The sequence below is a fragment of the Sceloporus occidentalis genome, unplaced genomic scaffold (genome assembly GCF_023333645.1).
Source record: "Sceloporus occidentalis isolate IW3139 unplaced genomic scaffold, rSceOcc1.0.p SCAF_55, whole genome shotgun sequence".
Taxonomy (NCBI): Eukaryota; Metazoa; Chordata; class Lepidosauria; order Squamata; family Phrynosomatidae; genus Sceloporus; species Sceloporus occidentalis.
In genome coordinates, this window is record NW_028317035.1 from 930,485 (window position 1) to 952,667 (window position 22,183).

General features: G+C 44.3%; 1 protein-coding gene across 1 annotated transcript in view; it reads left to right on the forward strand.

Moving 5' to 3' along the window:
- The window catches only part of LOC149287880 (sodium-dependent neutral amino acid transporter SLC6A17-like), a 53,842-nt gene that overhangs the window by 14,788 nt on the left and 16,871 nt on the right, over positions 1-22,183 (forward strand). The window contains exons 4-7 of the mRNA XM_089492237.1: positions 9,786-9,967; positions 12,207-12,317; positions 12,679-12,920; positions 17,672-17,864. Coding sequence (XP_089348363.1) covers positions 9,786-9,967; positions 12,207-12,317; positions 12,679-12,920; positions 17,672-17,864 — 728 coding nt within the window. The remainder of the gene's footprint in view (positions 1-9,785; positions 9,968-12,206; positions 12,318-12,678; positions 12,921-17,671; positions 17,865-22,183) is intronic.

Below are 22,183 nucleotides of genomic sequence, written 5' to 3' on the forward strand. Positions count from 1 at the left end.
ATATTTCCTGTCATTCTGGAGGGCACATTCTCATCATACAGAACATCTTTATGTCATGATTCTACTATGGAAACTTAACCATATTTCCTAAATCATAATTCTGATGCTACATCCTCCGTGTAACCACAGTGCCTGGTCCCTTGAAAGATTATATGGCACCTAGGACAGGATATCTGGAATCCTTTGAAGATACACTGCTTGTATGCTCCACTGGTTCTATGATGGGTCTGGCAGGATATGACCCAGAGAAAATACTTTTGGTATTTATTCAAGATGCCTTTTTAACCCTTACCATCCCTAGAATATAGGCATTTTGTATTACACAAAACTATGACTCCCAATGCAACTACAGAAACCCAGTTAAAATTCCCTACTCAGTAACCTTAACACTAACATTCCTTGCGAGGTAACCCCAAGTTACAAATGTTATGATAACCTAAATCCCCTACCAGGGGAGGGCTGGCAGCCTAAGGCCTGGGGGGCAAGTCTAGTCAAGTGGCCCATTGCGCCACCAAAGCGGCTGTGAGCGACATTGAAAGCGGTGGTCGTGCGGCCGCCTAATGAAATTAAAGCGGCCGGCGTGCACGCACCGCGCCGCCCAATAGCCGTGCCTCAGCTCTTTATCCCACCCCTTTTAAGACGTGGGACGAAGAGCTGAGGAATGGCCATTGGGCCTGACTGCCGCACGACGCAAGGGCGTACCTAGAGTATTTGGCACCTGTGGCAGATCCTGTATGTGGCACCCCCCCACACCCCCACCCCACACACACACACTTTCAAACTGAATAGTTTCTATGGTTAGGCAAACACTGACAGGGGTACAGCAAAATTGTTATCATTATATACTGAGGCACACATTGACGGTGGTACAACATAACTGTTATCATTATATACTTAGGGATTACGCTGTACCACCATCAATGTGTGCCTATACTTTGAGCCAGACACCGACAATACTGCAGTACAACCCCTATCACTATATACTAAGCCAAACATTGATGTGGTGTAGGCCTAACACTTCAGTGACTGGCTTAGTACATAGTAGGGATGCACCGAAATGAAAATTCTGGACTGAAACTGAAAATTCTGCATTAATTTGGCCAAAAACTTTTAATATACTTTATTAAAAGTAACACACCAAAATTAGACAAAAAAAAAATCAATAACAATATTAATATATATATACCTATATATATACATATATATATATATATATAATTAACAGCAATCACAATCCTATCATGCCCAGGTTCTAGCATGTACTGGCTGACTTAGCATGATAGGCGTGTGATTGCTGTTTGCAATCATATATATATATATATATATTAATACTGTTATTGAATTTTTCTGTCCAATTTTGATATGTAATTTACTTTTAATAAGAGTGTTGTTAACACACCACAGTTGGACAAAAAAAAAATTGATAACAGCAATCACACTCCTATCATGCCTAGACAGCCTCCCTATGCCATGCTATCCCCCCACACTTCCATGCAATCTCAAACCCACATTCATCATAAACTATAGCATAACACCCATAACTCTCACACACTTACTAATATTTTCCTACCTTTCCTCTGGCACTGTCACTTTTCCTCCTCCTCTTCATTCTTCCTCTTCTTCTGTGTCCCGTCCTTCCGGTGCAGAGAGCGCGGAAGACGGTGGGCGTGGCTTCAGTGTTGTGCGCGCATCGTTTTTGGAGGCGTGCTGGCACTCCTCAGTGAGCGGCACTCCAGGCGAACCGCCCCCCGCCAGGTACGCTACCGGCACGGCGGACAGTCCTGGTGGCAGCCGCTTAGTTTTTAACTTTGCAGCTGCCATGAATGTTCGTCTGCCGGCCAGCCCGCGGGCCCGGATTCAGGGCGGCCGTGGGGGCAATTGCAAAGGGACTTCGCGATCGCACCGCTGGACTTCTACAAGCCCAAGGTAAGTGAACTTCGAAGGGGGGAGAGGGAAGAAAGTTAGGAGGGGGTTAGAGAGTGAGAAGAGGTAGATTGGGAGGGAGAGGGGATAGATAGGATAGATTGAGAGGAAGAGGGGATAGATAGGATAGATTGGGAGGGAGAAGGGAAAGATAGGATAGATTGGGAGGGAGAGGGGATAGATAGGATAGATTGGGAAGGAGAGGGGGGATAGAAAGGATAGATTGGGAGGGAGAGGGGATAGATAGGATAGATTGGGAGGGAGAGGGGATAGATTGGGAGGGAGAGGGGATAGATAGGATAGATTGGGAGGGAGAGGGGGTACATAGGATAGATTGGGAGGGAGAGCGGATAGATAGGATTGATTGGGAGGGAGAGGGGATAGATAGGATTGATTGGGAGGGAGAGGGGGTAGATAAGATACACTGGGAAGGAGAGGGGGTAGATAGGATAGATTGGGAGGGAGAGGGGGTAGATAGGATAGATTGGGAGGGAGAGGGGGTAGATAGGATAGATTCGGAAGGAGAGGGGGTAGATAGGATAGATTGGGAGGGAGAGGGGGTAGATAGGGAGGGAGAGGTGGTAGATAGGATAGATAAGGAGGGAGAGGTGGTAGGGAGGGAGAGGGGTTAGATAGGGTAGGGACGGAGAGGGGTTAGATAGGGTAGATAGGATAGATAGGGAGGGAGAGGGGGTATATAGGGAGGGAGAGGTGGTAGATAGGGAGGGAGAGGGGGTAGGGAGGGAGGGAGAGGGATTAGGGAGGGAGGGAGAGGGGTTAGATAGGGTAGATAGGGAGGGAGAGGGGGTAGATAGGGAGAAAGGGTGGCAAGAATATTGAAATAAAGAGTCAGAATGAGAGAGAGAATGAATGGGTTAATGTGTGGATGCATTAATGAATATGTGTAAATAATTTGTGTGAATGAATAAATGATTATGCGAATTAGTGAGTGATTGTAAAAGTGTTTGTGAATCATAGGTGTGTTATTGATTTGTCAAAAAAGCAAAGATTGTATAAGCAGGGTGTTTAGGCAATGGGGACAAAGATGGCACAGATAGTGTGTTTATGGGACAAACATGGCGTACGTTCAGCTGTTTGGGGACAATGTTGACTCATGCTGGGCTGTTTGGCGACAAAGATGGCACATCCTATGTGTGTGTAATTTGGGTGCTGGTCAGGTTCTATGTGGGCAATGTGGACGCCAGGGTTGGCTTTGGGGTGTGTGACCAGTGATCTATGCCTGTAATTTAGGGGGGGTTATCTATACCGTTAATGCAGAGTTTATATGTAATTTCCAATTGATATATACCTGCAAAGCTGGGCTTTGTGTTATTCTGTTGATCTGTATCGGCTATGTTTCCATACATTATTTATGTTTACCTGCAAATATAGGATTTGTATGTCTTATTCAGTTGATCAATACCTGGAGTGCTGTTTCCATGTGTTGTTTATTTGATCTATACCTTCAGTGCTGAGTTTACATGTGATTTCCAGTTGATATATACCTGCAATGCTGGGTTTGTGTGTTCTGTTGGTTTATACCTGCAATGCTATGTTTCCATACATTATTTATGTATACCTGCAACTACAAGTTTTTTTTAATCTCATTCAGTTGCATGTGCTGTTTCCATGTGTTGTTTATTTGATTTATACCTGAACTACAGGGTGTAAGTAAAAGAGTGGTATGGTTTAGTGAATGAGGGGACAAAGGGACTCTGGGGATAATTATGGGGGAGAGGACCTCTCAAAGTCACTGTGCAGTCAGAAGGAGGGAAGACTGCACTGACTCTCACAGTATTCCTCTGATCTGCAGTCAGTGTGGCAAATATTTTCTTTTTGGTATGGTAGCGGAGGGAGTGATTGCATGCAAGGAAGCGTTGAGCGGGGCCCAAGGAAATGCTTGGGTAGGGTCCAATTTTTTCACTATAAAATATATTGGCAGCAGGTTCTAATATTTATATATATATATTGGCAGCAGGGGCAAATATTTATATATATTTTGGCAGCAGGGGCTAATATTTATTTATATATTGGCAGCAGCGTCTAATATTTATTTATATATTGACAGCAGTGTTTAATATTTATATATATTGGCAGCAGCGTCTAATATTAATATACAGGGCGACCGCACAGGGCGCCATGGTAGCAGGGGCGCCTGCCCGGGACTTAACTTAAAACATCGGGTTTTATTTATTTTTTTTTAAACTTTATTTAACATCATTCATGTTAAATAAAGTTTAACAAAAACAAAAAACGATGCTTTAATCTAAGTCCCGGGCAGGGGCGCTGAGCGGTTGCTCGTGAAGTTCTCAGCAACCGCTCGGCGCCCCTTACTCTCCGTGACTCTGTCGCGGTGCCGACATCTCGTGTTGAGCGCCGGACTATTCCGGCGCTCAACATGAAATGCCGGCACCGCAGCAGAGCGAGAAGACGGATGCCTCCCGCTCTCACCGCAGGACTCAGGCAACAAGGTAAGTGGGGGGGGTGTAGTTTGAAGGGGCATGGGGGGGTGAAGTTTGAAGGGGCAGGGGGGGTGAAGTTTGAAGGGGCAGAGGGGGGTGTAGTTTGAAGGGGCGAGGGGGGGTGTAGTTTCAAGGGGCGAGGGGGGTGTAGTTTGAAGGGGCGAGGGGGGGTGTAGTTTGAAGGGGCAGGGGGGTTGAAGTTTGAAGGGGCAGGGGGGTCTAGTTTGAAGGGGCGGGGGGGTGTAGTTTGAAGGGGCAGAGGGGGGGTAGTTTGAAGGGGCAGGGGGGGTGTAGTTTGAAGGGGCAGATGGGGGGTGTAGTTTGAAGGGGCCAAGGGGGGGTATAGTTTGAAGGGGCAGAGGGGGGTGTAGTTTGAAGGGGCCAAGGGGGGGTATAGTTTGAAGGGGCAGAGGGGGGTATAGTTTGAAGGGGCAGAGGGGGGGTATAGTTTGAAGGGGCAGAGGGGGGGTGTAGTTTGAAGGGGCAGAGGGGGGTGTAGTTTGAAGGGGCAGAGGGGGGTGTAGTTTGAAGGGGCAGAGGGGGGGTGTAGTTTGAAGGGGCCAAGGGGGGGTATAGTTTGAAGGGGCAGGGGGGGGGTAGTTTGAAGGGGCAGAGAGGGGGGGTAGTGAGGGGGGGAGCCAGAGGAGTAGTCCGCACAGGGCGCCACAACGCCTAAGGCCAGCTCTGTTAATATATATTGGCTGCAGTGGCTTATATTAATATATATAGGAAGCAGGGACTAATACTATATATATCTGCAGCAGGTGCTAATATTTATATATATCGGCAGCAGGGGCTAATATATATTGGCAGCAGGAACTAATATTAACATATATTGGCAGCAGGGGGTAATATTAATATTTATTAGCAGCAGGGTCTAGTATTTATATTCATATTGGCAGCAGGGTCTATTATTTATATATATATTGGCAGCAGGGGCTAATATTAATATATATTGGCTGCAGGGGCTAATTATATATATTGGCTGCAGGGGCTAATTATATATATATTGGCTGCAGGGACTAATAATATATATTGGCAGCAGGGGCAATTATTTATATATGTTTTGGCACCAGGGGCTAATATTTATTTATATATTGGCAGCAGGGTCTAATATTTATTTATATATTGACAGCAGTGTTTAATATTTATATATATTGGCAGCAGCGTCTAATATTAACCCCTTCAAGACAAAGGCTGATTTTACTTTTTGTACCCTTTGTGACAATGGCCTTTTTAACATTTCTGCGCTGCTTGTGTTTAGCTGTAATTTTCTTCTTTCCCGTTTACTGAACCCACACACATTAGATATTGTTTTTTTCAGGACAAGAAGGGCTTTCTTTAGATGACATTGTTTTGATTGTATCATATTATTTACTATTAAAAAAATTATAAAATATGGTGAAAAATTTAGAAAAAAATGACTGTTTCTAACTTTTAGTTGAAAAATCTTTTACTCATCTATAAAAGGTAATGAAAAAACCTGCTAAATAGATTCTACTATTTGTCCTGAGTTTAGAAATACCCAATGTTTTTATGTTTTTTTGCTTTTTTCTACCCATTATGGGGCAATAAGTACAGGTAGCGTTTTGCTATTTCAAAGCCATTTTTTCCAAATCTGGTAATTCTTCCCCCCATGTGCCATTTCGGGTATCTTTGAACCCGGCCAATGCAATTTACCCCATCAAGTCATATATTTTTGAAAACTAGACAGCCCAGGGTATTCCAAATGCTAGTATTTTAACTCTTTCCATGCACCATATCTACCACCAGTCTTTGTCAAACTTTATGGTAGTCATTTTTTTGCATTTGTTTTGTCATACACATTTTACTTCAGGTATGAATTAAAATGTTCTAGTTTATGTCACTATCACAAAACACCCCAATATGTGTTCAGCAACATCTCCTGAGCGCAGCGATACCCCACATGAATGATTTTGCCTGGCTGTTTGGGGGCAAAAGGGCCACATTTGGGGCATGCGCATTTTTCAATGTTGAACTTTGGCATTTGGGGATCCACTGCCCATGCCCTATTTGGTACATCTTTGAGCCGGGCCATTTCAGTGTGCCCAATAAACCCATATATTTTTGAAAACTAGACACCCCAGGGTATTTCAAATGCTAGTATTTTAACTCTTTCCATGCACCATATCTACCACCAGTCTTTGTCAAACTTTGTGGTAGTCATTTTTTTGCATTTGGTTTTCCACACACATTTTAATTCAGGTATGAATTAAAATGTTCTCGTATATGTCACTATCACAAAACACCCCAATATGTGTTCAGCAACATCTCCTGAGTACAGCGATACCTCACATGAATGATTTTGCCTGGCTGTTTTGGGGCAAAAGGGCCACATTTGGGGCATGCGCTTTTTTCAATGTTGAACTTTGGCATTTGGGATCCACTGCCCATGCCCTATTTGGTACATCTTTGAGCCAGGCCATTTCAGTGTGCCCAACAAAACCATATATTTTTCAAAACTAGACACCACAGGGTATTTTAAATGCTGGTATTTTAACTCTTTGCATGCACATATTTTACCACCAGCATTTTTTCAAAGTTTGCAGTAATATTTTTGTGTGTGTATTTTTCCCACACACACCTACTTTATGTATGAATTTACAGCTCCTGGTATATGCCGCTGTCACACGACACCCCATAATGTGTTCAGCAACATCTCCTGAGTGCAGTGATACCCCACATGCATGGGTGTGTCATTTTTTGGGGGAACTAAAAGGCCACATTTGGTACGTGTGCATTTTTCTAATTGGAAATTAGATGTGTGGCCATCCTTCCCCCCGTGTTAATTGGGACGTTGTTGAACCTGGCCCATTCAATTTACCCCATCAAATCATACATTTTTTAAAAGTAGACACCCCACGGGCATTTACTATGCCAGTATTTTAACTCTTTCCATGCGAGAATTGTTTTAAGCTAATATGCTAATTTTAGGACTTGCTCACAAAAATATATTTTTTATATATATATATATATTTATTTATTTTATTTTTTTTAAAAAAAATTTAACATTTTTTTTCAACTTGGAGGTTCCCCTGATAGTGACATCAGTGGGAAATGATTTTTACATTTTACTGTTTTTTTACTATTTTTTTCTAATTATTATTAATTTTATTTTATTTTTTAATTTATTTTTACTAATCACACTGTGATTAGAAAGCTGGGCTCCATTGACTTGCATGGTGAATGCAGTACCTGTATTCAACCTGCAAGTGGAGCCAAAGTTCTCTAGATGGTCTGGACCATCTAGCGAACTTTTAAAATTTGTGGTTCCTGTTACAGGACGGCGGCCATCTTCCTTGATGGCGAAGATTGCCGGCAGCTGCGGCTGTGACCGCTCTCCGGAGCGGTCACAGCCCATCAAAAGGTTAGTGTTTGGTGTCGCTGGATGCCTCCTGATCGAGGCATTCCAGCGACACCATTTAAGTTTAGGAGGCGATCGTCGATCGCCTCCTAAACGCTTTTAAAACGGGCGTCCGCCGCCATACAAAGTATGGCGGATGTTGACGCCCCGTGGAGGGGCCAGAGATGGCCCCTTCGTGCCGATCGCGGCGTTGCTGAATGCCTCGAGGTCGAGGCATTCAGCAACGCTTTTTGGGTGCAGAAAGCGATAGTAAAGCACATGCTTTTCCGTGCCGTGCCAGGACCGGCAATTGTCATTAAGGGGTTAATATATATTGGCTGCAGGGGCTAATATTAATATATATAGGAAGCAGGGACTAATACTATATATATCGGCAGCAGGGGCTAATATTTATATATATCGGCAGCAGGGGCTAATATATATTGGCAGCAGGAACTAATATTAACATATATTGGCAGCAGGGGCTAATATTAATATTTATTAGCAGCAGGGTCTAGTATTTATATTCATATTGGCAGCAGGGTCTATTATTTATATATATATTGGCAGCAGGGGCTAATATTAATATATATTGGCTGCAGGGGCTAATTATATATATTGGCTACAGGGGCTAATTATATATACATTGGCTGAAGGGACTAATAATATATATTGGCAGTAGGGGCTAATATTAATATATATTGGCAGCAGGGTCAAATATTAATATATATCGGCAGCAGGGTATAATTTTTATGTATATCGGCAGCAGGGTATAACATAAGTATATATCCGCAGCAGGGGCTAATATCAATATATATCCACAGAAGGGGTTAATATTAATATATATCAGAAGCAGGGTGTAATATTTCTATATATCGGCAGCAGGGTCTAATATTTATATATATATTGTCAGCACGGGCTAATATTAAAGAATGAAAAATAACTGCCAGTTTAGCTGTTATTTTGAAATCATATTTCAATCACGGTCTTTACTATTATGTAGTTAAAAATGCACGTCTAACGTGTGTATGTATATATTATATATATATATATATATATATATAGTGTATATGTGCCGTTTTATAATTGGCCCCCCTACTTTGGTCCCTGGCCCCCCATGTGTCCCCCCTAAATCTGAAAGCTGGAGACGCCACTGATCCTGTCTAAAAACCTATGATTTCTATACAAGCACTTTTCTGCCACTGATCGGTTGCATAAGCAAGAATTATTCGACCATGGAGGGAAAAGGTGGCTGCAGCTCTGTAGCTTCTCTCTAAGGTAGGTACTTTATTTTTCCCTTTTTTTAAAGAATGGATATTGAAGTACCCATAACATACTTTACTATGGTTTCCACATTACTGAGAGTTGACACTTAAAACTAAACATTTTACAGTGTATCCATGAGGTGTATGACACATGTATATGGAATTGTTCATTTAATCAGAATGACAGCTTCATTAATTGTACTTTTCACATGGCAAAACACTTGTCCTTACTGTATTTAAAAGTGTTATGATACCTTCTACATTCCCCACAAACAGCAGAATGATAGCTCATTTAATTTCTACACAAGCACTTGGCTGGGGGTAAAAGAAACAGAGTTTAATGATATATAAATGTGTATTGACTATAAGATTCTTTAACCCCTCGAGAATACTGGTCAGTTTTATGTTCAGCATATAAATTAAGACTTGGTTTGGAGTATCTGTTGGTCAGTGCTGGTCCTGACTGTGGACACTGCACATATACAGGTACAAGTATTAGCTAAAAAGGGAATGGAATAGAATGCATAATTAATGATAACAATAATTATAATATACATAGAACCCAATCTATTGATTTATATTGACTAAGAAAATAATATTTTAATTGGTCAAAATGTATTGAACGGGCCAGCATTTTTTATCCAGTCCATTTGATCAATTCTGTTATTCTTAAGGGTACCTCTAGGGGTCTGTAGCTATCTTTAGTTGGACATTGCCCTTTGAAAATCATGTCAAAAAGATTTTTGTTATGATAAATTATTTTTGTTTTAGGAGTGCAACCAGAATGTGATAAAAGCTCAGCCACAACATATTTCTGGTATAGGGAAGCTCTAGATATCTCAGATAATATTTCAGAAGGCGGCAATCTTAACTGGAAAATGACACTGTGTCTACTGTGTGCGTGGAGCATTGTTGGAATGGCCATGATCAAAGGCATCCAATCATCTGGCAAAGTAAGAGGGAGATTATATTTTTAAAGTAAATGTATTAACCACTCTCAGTTTGTATAACCATGAGAATGGTTTATATCTAAGTTACTTATGCTTTGTTATATAGTGAAAATTTTCATGTCAGCATATTTGTCTGTGACAGGGGTAAGTTGGTTTTGAAGGATTCATAATCAAACATCTGCCCCTAGGCTTGCCACTCTGCCCCAGAAATGCCTTATACCCCCTATATGCCACTGTGCCCCATTATATGCCTTTTAACCCTCTATATGCCACTGTGCCCCATGATATGCCTTTTGACCACCTATGTGCCACTCTGCCTCCAGAAATCCCTTATACCCCTTTATGCCACTCTGGCATTTAGGGGGTTAAAAGGCATATTATGGGGCAGAGTGGCAAATAGGGAGGTATAAGGCATTTCAGGGGGCAGAATGGCGTATAGAAGGTAAAAAGGCATTTCTGGAGGCAGAGTTGCATCAAGGTGGTTAAAACGCATATCTGGAGGCAGAGTGGCATTACGGGGGTTAAAAGGCATATCATAGAGCACTCTGCCTACAGAAATGCCTTATGCCCCCCATTTAACAGACCGCACCTCCTTCTGGCTGCAGCGGACGTTGCCTACGAGAATCGCGTATATGTCTACCCGCTGCCCTGACTACACACCAGGGAGTCAGAAGCACCGCTAAGTTTGGGGGGGTGTTAAATGGGGTGCATAAGACAGGAGGATCCAGGTTCCCTGCAACGCTGCGAGGGATCTGGATCTTAGTCTCATAGTCAGACCCCATTTAAGGTCTGATTATAAGACAACCCCGATTATAAGACGAGGGTTATTTTTCAGAGCATTTGTTCTATGTTCTATAATCGAGCAAATGCGGTAATTTGAAAGCAGATAAGAAACATTCAACTAGTCTGCTAATCTTTATCTCCTGTGCAAACCTCAGTCTTTGGTCCTTGACCTTGCCCATCTCATGCATGTTTAAATTCCCTCACTATATTAACCTCTACCACCTCTTCTAGAATGCTATATATTAATAAATGATAGCTCTCAGAGATCAGAGTTCCCCGTGATCTCTGACAGCCAGGGAAGGTCTGCACGATGGACGCAGACAACCCCCGCTGCTTACCGCACCTCCTCCCGGCTGCAGCGGAAGTTGTGTACGCGAATCGCGTAGCGCTCTACACGCTGCCCGGACTACGCACCGGGGACTCAGAAACTCCGGTAAGTTTGGAGGAGGGAGGGGGAGGGAGTGTTAAATGGGGGCATAAGGCATTTCTGGAGGCAGAGTGCTGTGTGAAATGCCTTATAACCCCCTTAATACCACTGTGTCTCCAGAAATGCCTTTTAACCCTCTATACCCCACTCTGCCTCCTGAAATGCCTTATACCTCCCTATATGCCACTCTGCCCCATAATATGCCTTTTAACCCCCTAAATGCCAGAGTATAAGGCAATTCTGGAGGCAGAGTGGCACATAGGGGGTCAAAAGGCATATCATGGGGCACAGTGGCATTTAGAGGGTTAAAAGGCATATCATAGGGCACAGTGGCATATAGGGGGTATAAGACATTTCCGGGGCAGAGTGGCAAGCCAGGGGGCAGATGTGCATAATTGGGGGGGCAGGTTGAAAAAAAAAGGAAATAAAAACAAAATATTTTTCTCAATCATAGCTTTTATTTAAAAAAAATTGTTAACATAGTTTACATGAATTAACATTTTCTTGGTAAACTTTTTTCCTATAGGGTCATCTTACATTCAGGCTTTTTCTTTTTTTCATAAATTAATATTCAGATTTTGGGGGGGTCGTCTTATAATCATAATTATAAAATTGGTATTCACCATATTAATAGTCTTTCTCTGAACACTATTTTCTTCTGGAGAAGGGGACTCTGGTACTGTACATAATACTCAATTTGAGATACATCCAAAGATATGCATAATGGCAAAACTACTTTCTTCTTTAGGCTACTAGAGCCCCAAGCTATGAAACCCATTCCGATACATGGTAACTTCCTAAAAATGGCTACCCATAGCTCTCCCTCTTCTGGGAGAGTGTCTTCACAGGGGACATGGCTAGTCATCATTGTAGCCACATGGGGTGGGACTAGCCCCAGACAGTCTTAATGGGGGGGATAGGCATGGTCTAGGTCAAAACCAGAGTTCCCAGCTATGGCAATCACTCTGCTTTCTTACCCTGGTGTTTTAATATGTTGCCTTCCTACTTACTCACTATTTGCTATTTCTTTAGGTAATGTACTTCAGCTCTCTCTTTCCATACGTAGTCCTGATTTGTTTTCTGGTCCGTGTGTTGTTGTTACGGGGGTCTGTTGATGGCATTCTTCACATGTTGACCCCAAAGGTAAAGTGTTATTTTTATTTTAAGTATTTGGCGATGTTAGCACACAACATTATCATGGTTGACACTACATCCCACACAGAGCCTTAATACTAATTTTTCCTGGTGTATTTAATGGACTGGTAAGAATAAATCCCTTGCAGAAAAGGCAAAATGTATCTTGTTCATTTTTTAAGTAATTGTCAGCTCACTGTTTATAGAGGATGTAATAGCGGATGTAATAGCGAATGATAATGGTTTTAATATTATTTTTAAAAATATATATATTTTTGGATAGTTTATTAACAATGTATTTTATAATAATAATAAGAATGCAGAGGGTTATTTATTAGTTTTTTGCTTCTTACCCCATTTCATACTTCAGGTTGAGAAGATGCTAGACCCTCAGGTTTGGAGAGAGGCAGCCACACAAGTGTTTTTTGCTCTTGGACTAGGATTTGGTGGGGTCATTGCATTTTCCAGCTACAACAAGCAAGACAATAACTGCCAATTTGATGCAGCTCTGGTCTCTTTTATCAACTTCTTCACGTCCGTCTTGGCGACCCTTGTTGTGTTTGCTGTGCTTGGGTTCAAAGCCAATGTGATGAATGAAAAATGTGTGGTTCAGTAAGTACACTTAGGCAGGTGCTCAACAATACATTTTGTGGGTATATATTAGACTTCTGCATTCATATTCGGGAGAAAATAAAAACTAACAGGACTGTTGCATTTTCATTTGTAAAACAAACAAACGCAAAGAATCTTCGTTGCTTCGTGTTCGTATATACACTAGGCTAGCCTATTAGTTAAGACAAAATCTTTAAATATATTCTAGCTCAACTCCCTGCCCCCCCCCATTCAGGTCACTGTCTCTAGCCTATTTTAAGTATTCTGTAGTATAGCAGGGGTTAATACAAGAATCCACAAGGGATAAAAGCTAATGGTGTGAGAAAAATAGATCCCTAACACTCTGACCAGAAACAAAAACTAATAATGTGAGAAAAATAAATCCCTAACACTCTAACCCGATGCTCGTTTTTGGCTTTATAAGGGTGAGGGATCACTAAGCAGGAAACCTGGTGTCACGGACTGGGTCCAAACAGATGACTGAAAGGACCCAGCACGCCCGAAGATTGTATACAGGAGTCACAGTGCAGTAGTGGAGTTGGACAGGGCCTGGTTGCAGGGTGTCAGACACTAGCTGGCGTCTGTATTAGCAGGGTAGAAGGAGCCCAGAATGCAGGACTACCAGAGGTAAGTGAAAACAGTCCAGAGTAGTGGAGATAAAAGCGTAGTCGGGTCACAGGCAGAGATCAGGTTCAGGCAGCAATCAATAGCATAGTCGGGTCACAGGCAGAGATCAGGTTCAGGCAGCAATCAATAGCGTAGTCGGGTCACAGGCAGAGATCAGGTTCAGGCAGCAATCAAATATAGCGTAGTCGGGTCACAGGCAATGCCTTATGCCCCATTTAACACTCCCTCCCCATAGCCCCTCCAATGTATGAGATATTTCATGCGGCCGTTATTTACTCAGGAATCGAGAATGTGCTGAACCTCGTATTCATTCTCTCCTGGAATCTCTACCGGAGGCGGAGGAGGAGGATCTGACGAGGGCCTCCACGGTTTCACAAGGGAAATGTGGAAAACAGGATGGATACGGTATTTATTGGGTAGCTGGAGGCGGACCGCAGCAGAACCAACCATCTCAAGGACGGAAAAGGGACCAATGAAACGAGGACCGAGTTTCTTCGATGGGCAGGATAGACGAAGATGTGTAGTGGAGAGCCATACTTTGTCTCCTTTTTGGTAGCACGGGGTTGGAGAACGGAGACGATCGGCATAGATCTTGTATGTCTCTTGGTTCGTGTGGTATTAAAGGACCGGATGAGATGTTGAAGTCTGGTTGCAGCCTCAGGCACTGAATCGGAAGTAGGAGCAGCTGGCAAGGAAGCAGGGTGATACCCAAAGTTGGCGAAAAATGGAGAACAGCCAATAGTCCTTTGTGTTTGATTATTATAGGCGTATTCTGCTGTTGGCAACAATTGGACCCAGTCATCTTGAAGATAGGTTATATAGCAACGTAGATATTGTTCGAGTATTTGATTAACTCGCTCAGTTTGCCCGTTGCTCTGCGGATGAAAGGAGGAGGAATAGTTGGGCTGTATTTGTAGTCCTTTACAGAAGGCACGCCAGAAACGAGAGGTGAACTGTGTTCCACGGTCAGTTGTGATTGAGCGGGGTAAGCCATGAAGACGGAAGATCTCTTTGAGGAATAAGGTGGCTGTTTCAGAAGAGTTGGGTAGACCCTTGGCTGGTAAGAAGTGGGCCATCTTAGTGAACCGATCTACTACTACCAAGATGGTTGTATACCCATGTGAATCAGGTAAGTCTACAATAAAATCCATTGAAATATCAGTCCATGGTCGTTCAGGTACTGGTAGAGGTTGAAGGAGTCCGGCAGGTCGTTGACGTGAGGTCTTGGAGGTGGCACACACTTGGCAAGCTGAAACATAGGCGATAATCTCTTTACGCATAGCCGGCCACCAAAAGAGACGTTGGATTAACTCCACCGTCTTTCGTGAACCTCCGTGTCCTGCAGCCAAAGTAGAGTGGTGAAGACGGATTACCTCCTGACATACCGGAGGAGGCACAAAAATCTTGTCGCGGAAGTAAAGCAACCCCTCCTTTCGAGTACAGAATATCTGAGCGCCGACATAAGGGAGCTTGGGAGTTTTATAGAGATCCCAGACGTGGCGTCTGACGTCACGTCTGGATCTCCACCCTCCGTACCGCCCCCAACCACCTCTTTCCTATGGGACGGCACCAGAGATGCCCCCACTCTGTCCCCACTCCTCCCCCTCCCTCCGGCATACAGTTAGCAGGAGGAGGAGGACTTAGGGCGGCGTGCCGAAGCGCCGCCCCCTTCATGGGAACCCGGACCGCGTCGCCGACGTGTTCCCCGGCTCCCCGCGTGGACGCGGGGAGTGAAGAGCACGCTGCCCGCGCTGGTGACCAGGACCAGGAGGCTGCCGCAAGCAGATGCGGTCTGCCCCGGGAGGTACGTCCCGGACCTCGGACGGCGCGTACCGTACGCTGGACGGTACGTGCCTTACAGAGCCCCCCTCCCAGACGACCCCTCCGGGGGCGATCAGGTTTGGGGCGATCTGGGTGGTTACGATGGAAAGCACGGAGTTTGGCAGGAGCATGTATATTACTTATAGGTTCCCAGGAACGATCCGTCGCCCCATAGCCCCTCCAATGTATGAGATATTCCAAGCGGCCGTTCTTTACTCGGGAATCGAGAATGTGCTGAACCTCGTATTCATGCTCTCCTGCAATATCTACCGGAGGCGGAGGAGGAGGATCTGACGGAAGACGGTACGTGCCTTACACAGGGTGACCACACTCACCCAGGTGTTGAGCACCTAGGGTTGTGCAGCCAGATACCAGCGCCCTAATATCGCAGCGGATATAAACCAGAATGAAGGTAATTCCTGCAGGCACCCTGGAACAGGCATGAGACATAGCACAAGACTCATGTGCGGGATGCTGCAGACTGGGAGTGTGGAAGCTAAGCAGAGAATATGGCTGAAACATATCAAGCAAGGCATAGGGAGACCAGGCAAGAAACATAAGAGACAGACAAACATGAATACAGGAACTAGCCTAGAACTATGAGATAGCAATTGGAGATTCCGTCACATCATATGGCCATAGTATGCTTAGCCCACCACTACGCCAAAGTACTCCAATGACGGTGGGTCCTAACGCTAATCCCTGCTGACAGTGGTACGAAACAAACCAAACATGTAATCCACTGAGACATACCTTAGACTGTAGACTGAGACAAACAGAACACACAGGTGGGGCACACCTTAAAAAGGAAACAGAGCTGAAGCAAAGAGCTAAAGCAGAAGAAAGGAATGGAAGATAAGAACAGAGCATAAGGAAATCCAGGAATGGATCGAAGCAAAACAGGGAAACTGAAGCAAGACAGATATGCAGCTCCGCAGCCTGGGCAGAACGTGACACCTGGCTTTGGCGCCAGGATTTAAAGGTCCGTAAGAGCGACTCTATTGGTCGCCGGCAGGGGGCTCGTCTGGCATCAACCGATGAAGAGCAGCTGCCCCTTCCCATTCATTCTTTAGTGTTAATGCCCATGTTTTGGAATTGCATACCCAGCAAACTCCGATAGGTGTGATGGTCAAGTGTCCACATACTTTTGGTCATATAGCATATGAGTGAAAATGATAAGCTGATAATGGAATGTGGACACTCATCAACCATGGGGCTCTTGCAAACATATTTTGTCCTCAGGGACTAATAGCAGTAGACTTGCTAATATTAGTGCTTCTAAAAAAGTATTTAAAAAACAATAAAAAAATATGTACTGATCCCAGTTACTGGAAAGTACATGGCTGACATTAAATGTTAAATATTATTGAAGAATAAGGCAAACAACTAATTTCCCAATCATATGGCATGTTCAGTGTCAGCTTTCCTGTGACTCTGTGCACAAAGCAAGGCCTATAAAAACATGGTTTGATGAGTTTCATGAGGAGGAACACAAATGACCATAACCCAGTTGAACACCTTCAGGGAGAATTGGAACGCTGATTGTGAGCCAGGCCTTTACATCCAACATCACACATGCTCTTTCAGCTGAATGGGTACAAATTCCCATAGACATACTCCAAAATCATGTGGAGGCTGTTATAGCTACAAAGGGTTGAACTCCATATTATTGCCCAAAGTTTTCTAATTGGATGTCCAACAACCTCATATAGGTGTGATAGTCTGGTGCGCACATACTTTTGATCATACAGTGTACCTGCAGAAATGGCTACATAAAAAATTCACAGCATACTATAGTATCCATTCAGGGGAGAGATGCCAGATACAGATCTTTATACTATGTATACTATATCCTGGATGATTCCTGGCACCTTGTTGAAATCTGAAAGTAAAAAAAGTGCCAGTGGAGCACATTAATTGGCTTAAAATAGCACTTGGTTCTGTGAATTTCTTGCCACTCAACACAATGCCACTCCAGCAATGAATGAATGACTTGGCTATGAATGAATTTTTCTTAAAATATCCATATTTGTTTAAAACTGGCCCTTCTAAAAATATGGCCTCTTTCTGTAGTAGCCAAAAAATGTAAACTTCCTACACAACCCTGCTTAAAACAAAAAATTTACTTTAAATTTATTTTGTGAAATAATATATTATCATGTCCTGTAAATTTTATAACACACTCTTTCATGTAAGACCAAATTATATTTGATCTATACAACTTTGTATTTGTTCTCTCTAAAGGATTACTTATTTGGGTCCTTTTTTTCAGATTTTAACACTTGTTTTATATTATCTTCCAGTAATGCAGAAAAAATTCTTGGCTTTCTCAACTCTCACATTTTAAGCTATGATCTTATTCCATCGCATGTAAATTTTTCTCACCTGACAACAGCTGACTATGCGGAAATGTATCAAGTCATCAAAACTGTTAAAGAAGATGATTTCCAAAACTTGCATCTTGAAGCCTGCTTATTAGAGGATGAACTTAACAAGGTAACTATGATATACCATATCACCATAACACATCGGTTGAAGGAAGGTACAATGTTTTTTTTCTTTGTGTCTTCCCATTTTTAATAAAAATCTTTCATTAAGTCACAAAATAACTAGTAAACCCCTGTCCACTAGCCACATTTTGAGGAGTTATCCTCTTGGCTAAGAGTAAGCATAGTATACCCTAGTACAGAGGTAGAGAACCACTTATTCCCTAAATTGAGACAGAGAGTGTAATGAGCCAAAGGGACATTTTCCCACAATAGGATTGTGCCTTCTGTTGGATTTGTGGCAGGTATATAAACCCAGGAGTGGAAGGACGGCAGATTGCACAGGCTGTGTGCAAGGTAAGAGGGGGGGAGGGCCAATGTGAGAGGAGGAGATGGAGAACAATGAGAGGGGAAGAGTTGTGAGAACTGTGAGAGGGGCAGATCTGTGAGAGGAAGAGTAGGGAGGAGAATGAGAGTGTATTAGTATTAGACTTGTGCACGGCAAGCAGAATTGATTCTGATATAATTTCTGTTTTGTTTTTGACGTGTTTGTATTTGGGCAACAAACTTTGTTAACTGGCTGTTTGAATCAGACAAAATTCGGGGACATTTTTTGATTGGGGAATGACATTCACGGGGTGTTACCAAAAGGGATGTCCCTATATTATGTTTGAACAGGTGAGGAAACCAGGATGCAGGGAATGAGGTATCAGTCTCTTTAGTGTGCTCAAAAGGTATGGACGACTCCTGGGTAGGAGCGGAGTAGACAGCACAGTGCAACAGATAGTATTGTCCAGGAATCAGGCAGAGAATGCTCAGGAGCAGAGAGGTCAACGAGGTCAAAATACAAGCATGAGTCGGTACCGGGTATCAGGCAGAGAATGGTCAGGCAATCCGGGTCAGGAGCAGAGAGGTCACGAGGTCAAAATACATGCAATGGTTGGCAACAGAAATCCAGCAGAGAACACTGTTAAGCAGGAAGTATACAGCGCAGTCGTTAGAACAACTGAGCACTGAACAAGTATCGGTGCTCAGTTTTTAAATCAGCCGCCCTTCTAGATCCCGCCCCCTAACTGTGACGACATCCAATAGACATTTTGTCTCCTCCATGGGGGTCTGGGAGAGGAAGGGTGGCGTGGCGTGCGCAAGTACTCGGGCGACACGCCCCGGACGGGACCGCAACACTGCGGGTACTCAGGCGACGCATTCCGGACGGGAGCGCGACGCTGCGGGCACTCTGGCAACGCGCTCTGGACGGGACCGTGACAGGCTCCCCCCCTGAGGAGGGGCCTCCGGCTCCTCAAGGGGCCTGGTTTACTGGGATGGCCGGAGTGAAAAGCACGTATCGGGTCCTCCGCGTGTAGATCCCGGGTGTCTTCCCATGAATTGTCGCTAATGTCATATCCCTTCCACCGAATAAGGTATTGAAGGCGTCCCTGGTATCGTCTGGAATCCATTATACATGCTATTTCATATTCCTCCGTATTGTCTATGGTAACTGGAGCAGGAGGATCAAGACATCGTCCCGGGAAAGGGTTATCGTGCCAGGGTTTCAGTAACGAGACATGAAAGATGAGATGGATCTTCATCGTTGGAGACAATTGCAATTCGACTGTCACGGATGAAGGTGTACATGTCACGAAGTACGGGCCTATGTATCTTCTATCGTTACATAGAGTGGGCCACCAAAACGATCTTTTTATCAGGTCTGTGGTTTGGGCAACACCTCCATGTCCTGCTGCTGGTGTGTCATGGCAGTGTTGTAGAACTCGGAGAAGAGCTGCGGGAGGCACGTAGAGTAGGTCCACACGGAAGTAGTACCCGTCTTTCTTGTGAAATTGATGGTTCTCTGGGGGAACAGGGTCAGACGCTTGGGGATGAAACAAGTCCCAGAAAGAGCGGGTACAAGCCAAGAAATGCCCGGGTCGTAACACGGTCTCCTCGTCTTGATGACGAGACAAGGATACGTCGCACATTCAGGATATCGAGTCCGCTTTGGTGTTCCGTGCACCTGGTCTGTAGGTAATGTGGAGTTGAAACCTGGTGAAGAACAAGGACCACCTTGCGAGTCTGCGGTATCAGCCCTTTGCGAGAAAGTTCCGGAGAAGTTCCGGATGAACTTCCGATAAAAGTTTGCAAAACCGACGAACCTCTGAACACCCTTCCTGTCCATCGGGGAAGGCCACTGAAGGATGGCGTTGACCTTTTTTGGATCCCTCTCCACCCGTGTAGAGGTTAATATGAAGCCCAAAAACTCTACTGACTGTGTTTCAAACACGCACTTCTCGGGTTTAGCGTATAGTTCGTTATCTCTGAGGCGCGTGTTCTCTGTGTTCTAACAGCGACGGAGAGTAAATCGGTATGTCGTCCAGATAAACAACAACGAACTGATCCAACATGTCTCGGAACACATCATTCATGACTAGGTACTCGAAATGTCCGTATCAGGATCTGAAAGCTGTCCTCCATTCATGTCCCTCTTTTATCCTCACCAGATTGTACGCTTCTCTCAGGTCTATTTTGGTGAAGAAGGAGGCGGTGCCAACACGTTCCATGAGTTCTGGGATCAACGGTAGAGGGTATCAATTTTTTACCGTCACATTATTCAGCTCCCTGTAGTCAACGCAAGGACGTAATCCTTCTTGGGAATGAAGAATATCCCTGCTCCAGCAGGGGATGTGGAAGGTCTGATGAAGCCTTTGGCTAGGTTCTCGTCGATATAGTCCTTGAGAGTGAAGGTGTCGTCTTCCTCTGGACGGGTATGCCGTTCTGCTGGATTAAGCTGGTGTCGAGTATGTTATTGCTGGCTCCAGAGTCAATCATCGTTGAGAGAGCGATGGAATCCCCCTTCCACTGCAATGAAATGGAGAGAGACACATGATGGGGTGAAGGTGGAGAAACACCGTGGGTGGCAGGAATTGACAGTACCCTTACCCCTGGATGGTCGTCTCCGGTTTCGACACTCGTTGGAGTAGTGGCCCTTAGTGCCACAATAGAGACAGAGATCAAGAGACCGACATCGTTCCTTTTCGGCACCAGACAAGGGACCTCAGATGAGTCCTATCTGCATAGGTTCCTCTGTGGTTTCTTTGGGTGTAGTTTTGGTTTGTGATCTGGTGGAGGACCAAGCCTGAGAATGAGACGATAGTCGTCTGGCCTCTCTCTCCTGTAACCTCCTGTCGATCTGTATACACAACCTGGCGAAGTCCTCCAAGGAGGACAGGATAGCAGAGTCGGCAAGTTCATCACGTTTAGAATCCGACAGACCCAACTGTAACTGGTCATGCAGTGCTGATTCGTTCCATGTTGTCTCTAGGGAGACACACCGGAATTCTGCTATGTAGTCTTCTAACGGTCTTTTGCCTTGACAAAGGGCCCTTAAGGCACTTGTAGCGGAAGTGGTCCTGAAAGGTTCATCGTATAGGGCATCCATGGCCTGTCGGAAGGAAGTCCACATTTCCAGTCCACGTTTCCAGTACAGGGCTGTTGCTGCAGAGCAGGTGATGGGCCCAGAGTTGTGGTTCCTCAGACAATAGCGAGATAACCGTGTGGATCTTGATATAATCTGTAGTATAGTTTCTCAGTTTGAGGCCGAACAAGATCTGACACGAGGTTATGAAAGTCTTGTATTTCATGCGGTCTCCGGTGTATAGTTGAACATTGAGGTGCACCTTGCATTTGTACTATCTGTTGTTGCAGTTCATTCTGTCCTCTTTGGACTTCATGTAAGGACTGAGTGAATGTCGCCATCTGCTGGGTAAGAGCAGCCACAGCTAACCCTGCGGTTTCTATAAGGGCCCAGTTGTTATATTACGTTTGAACAGGGGAGGAAACCAGGATGCAGGGAATGAGGTATCAGTCTCTTTAGTGTGCTCAAAAGGTATGGACGACTCCTGGGTAGGAGCGGCATAGACAGCACAGTGCAACAGATAGTATTGTCCGGGCAACAGGCAGAGAATGGTCAGTCAATCCGGGTCAGGAGCAGAGAGGTCAAGAGGTCAAAATACAAGCAAGGGTCGGTACCGGGTATCAGGCAGAGAATGGTCAGGCAATCCGGGTCAGGAGCAGAGAGGTCAACGAGGTCAAAATACAAGCAAGGGTCGGTACTGGGTATCAGGCAGAGAATGGTCAGTCAATCCGGGTCAGGAGCAGAGAGGTCACCAAGGTCAAAATACATGCAATGGTCGGCAACAGAAATCCAGCAGAGAACACCGTTAAGCAGGTAAGTATACAGCGCAGTCGTTAGAACAACTGAGCACTGAACAAGTATTTTAAATCAGCCGCCCTTCTAGATCCAGCCCCCAACCTTGACGACGTCCAAGAGACGTT